This window comes from Nicotiana tomentosiformis, chromosome 8 (genome assembly GCF_000390325.3).
Source record: "Nicotiana tomentosiformis chromosome 8, ASM39032v3, whole genome shotgun sequence".
Classification (NCBI taxonomy): domain Eukaryota; kingdom Viridiplantae; phylum Streptophyta; class Magnoliopsida; order Solanales; family Solanaceae; genus Nicotiana; species Nicotiana tomentosiformis.
The window spans coordinates 3,051,595-3,054,326 of NC_090819.1; the positions used below are offsets into that span (position 1 = coordinate 3,051,595).

The 2,732-nt window shown below is 45.9% G+C and overlaps 1 protein-coding gene across 1 annotated transcript; it reads right to left on the reverse strand.

Annotated features, from left to right (window-relative positions):
* Positions 1–353: 353 nt before the first annotated feature.
* LOC138896816 (uncharacterized) lies at positions 354–899 on the reverse strand. The gene has a single exon (XM_070182158.1). The coding sequence runs from the start codon at positions 897–899 to the stop codon at positions 354–356; it is 546 nt and encodes a 181-aa protein (XP_070038259.1).
* Positions 900–2,732: the final 1,833 nt, after the last annotated feature.

Consider the following 2,732-nt stretch of genomic DNA (forward strand, 5'->3'; position numbering starts at 1 on the left):
TAAGGTTTGAACACCCGATTCATCAAATCCTTAAATAATGCTGGGGCATTTGTCGGCTCAAATGACATTACTAGGAATTCATAATGCCCATACCAAGTCCGAAAAGCTGTCTTAGGGACATCAGATGCCCTAATATTCAATTAATGGTAACCAGACCTCAAATCAATCTTTGAAAACACCTTGGCACCTTGAAGCTGATCGAATAAGTCATCAATTCTTGGCAACAGATACTTGTTCTTGATAGTAGCCTTGTTCAACTGCCGATAATATATACACATCCGCATTGAACCATCTTTCTTATTTACAAATAACACTGGTTCACCACAGGGTGATACATTAGGTCTAATAAATCACTAGTCAAGTAAGTCTTGTAACTGCTCCTTCAATTCCTTTAGTTTCGGCGGAGCCATACGGTATGGTGAAATAGAAATGGGTAGGGTGCCTGAAGCCAAATCGATACAGAAGTCAATATCTTTGTCGGGTGGAATCCCTGGAAAATCTGCAGGAAATACATCTGGAAACTCACAGACAACTGGAACTAAATCCATAGAAGGAACTTCCGTGCTGGGATCGCGAATATAGGCCAAATAAGCTAAAAACCCCTTCTCGACCATACGCCGAGCTTTCACGTAAGAGATAACCCTGCTGGTAGAATGGCCAGAAGTCCATTTCCACTCTATTTGAGGTAACCCTAGCATGGATAAGGTCACCGTTTTGGCATAACAATCCAATATAGCATGATAGGGTGTCAACCAATCCATACCCAATATGACATCAAAATCCACCATATCAAGAAATAGAAGATCCGCGCTAGTCTCAAGACTCCCAATAGTAAATACACACGAACAATAGACATGATCTACCACAACAGAATCTCCCACCGGTGTGGACACACGCATATAAGCACTCAGAGAATCATGAGGCACAACCAGATACGAAGCAAAATAGGAATACACGTAGGAATAAGTAGATCCTGGATCAAATTAAACTGAAGCATCTCTATGGAAAACTGGAACAATACCTGTGATTATGACATCGGATGACTCGGCCTGAGGCCTAGCTGGAGAAGCATAAAATCGGGGTTGGGCCCCACACTCAGAGTCGTATCTCTAGGAGTATCCCTAACTGGCTGGCTTCCACCTCTAACAGTCTGACCCCTGCCCCTAGCTAGTCGAGCGGGTGGTGGAGCAACCAGTGCCGGTATGATGGCACAAGAACCCTGCTAAGATCTGTTGCTCGACAACCTAGGGCAATACCTCCTGATGTGACCAATGTTTCCACTCTCATAACACCCATCTTGCTGTCGTGGCTGCTGAAGTTGAAGCTGAAACTGACTCGAATGGGCTAGATAACCATTGTAGTGACTCTGGAGTGGTGGTGCACTGATAGGAGATGAATGGGCATTAAATACTAGCTGCCCAGAGTAAGGCATAGTAGGACCGTGACTCCCTGAAGCACCGTGAGATGCCTGAAGTGCTGAATAAAATAGCCTAAGAGAATGACCCATACCATAAGTACCCTTGCCTCGAGATGAGGCACTTATGAAATTACCGAAATGACGGGGCCTCTTATCTGACACTGGCCCTCTCTCCTGAGCACGAACTAACTCGATCCGCCTAGCAATATTCACATATGTCTGGAAGGAAATATCACCCCCTGCCTCCTTAGCCATCTGAATCCTGATAGTATAAATAAGTCCATCAATGAATCTCCTCACTCTCTCTTTTTCAGTAGGAAGCAAGATGATGACATGACGTGCTAAGTCCACAAATCGGTTCTCATACTGGGTAACAGTGATACTACCCTGCTGGAGATGCTCAAACCGCCTACAATATTCCTCTCTCAATGTAATAGAAGTAACCTTCTCCAGAAATAGCTGTGAGAACTGGTCCCAAGTAAGTGCAGGTGACCCAGATGGACTGGTCAACATATAATCTCTCCACCACCTCTTGGCGGAACCCTCATCTGAAATACAATAAAATCGACCCCGTTGCTTTCAACTATTCCCATATTCCGCAGCACCTCATGGCAGCAGTCAAGATAATCAAGTGGGTCCTTAGAAGGTGTACCACTGAAGTGAACTGGAAAGAGCTTAGTAAATATTTCCAATCTCAATAAGGCCTCAGACGACATGGTGGGCCTATCACCGGCCTGTGTCGCAATAACTGGCTGAACTATCCCAACTGACGGGACTGCTGGAGCCTGATACTCGGGAGCTATCTGCTCTTGAGCGGGAATAGTGGGAGTTTGTGCTCCTCCCCCAGCCTGTGAGACGGCTGGTGCCACTGGAAATGTACCATTATGGGCCACACCCTCTATTAGACTCACCAAACGGACTAGAGCGTCCTGAAGTACTGGAGTAGCTATGAACCCTTCCGGGACCTGAACTGGTCTAACAGGTACCGTATGAGCTGGAACCTCCGCATCGAAATCTACCTGAGGCTCCATAACAGGTGTTGCTGCTCGAGCTCTAGACTGAACTCTACCTCTGTCTCTGCCTCAAACTCTAGCACGACCTCGGCCTTGGCCTCTACCCCTGGTCATAGTTGCCACTAGGGGCTCTGGTCCCTGTCCGTCTATAGATGCATTACATGTTCTCGCCATCTGCGAGAGAATAAGAATGGAATGGTTGAATCATCGATGATAGAATAAAATTGCATGACAGAGTAAGAAAGAAGTGATATTGTTCCTAAACTTCATAGCCCCTGCAAGATAAGTACAGACATCTCCAT

Coding starts and splice junctions, on each gene's coding strand:
- LOC138896816 (XM_070182158.1), bottom strand. CDS start 899: ATGCGTGTGTCCACACCGGTGGGAGATTCTGTTGTGGTAGATCATGTC.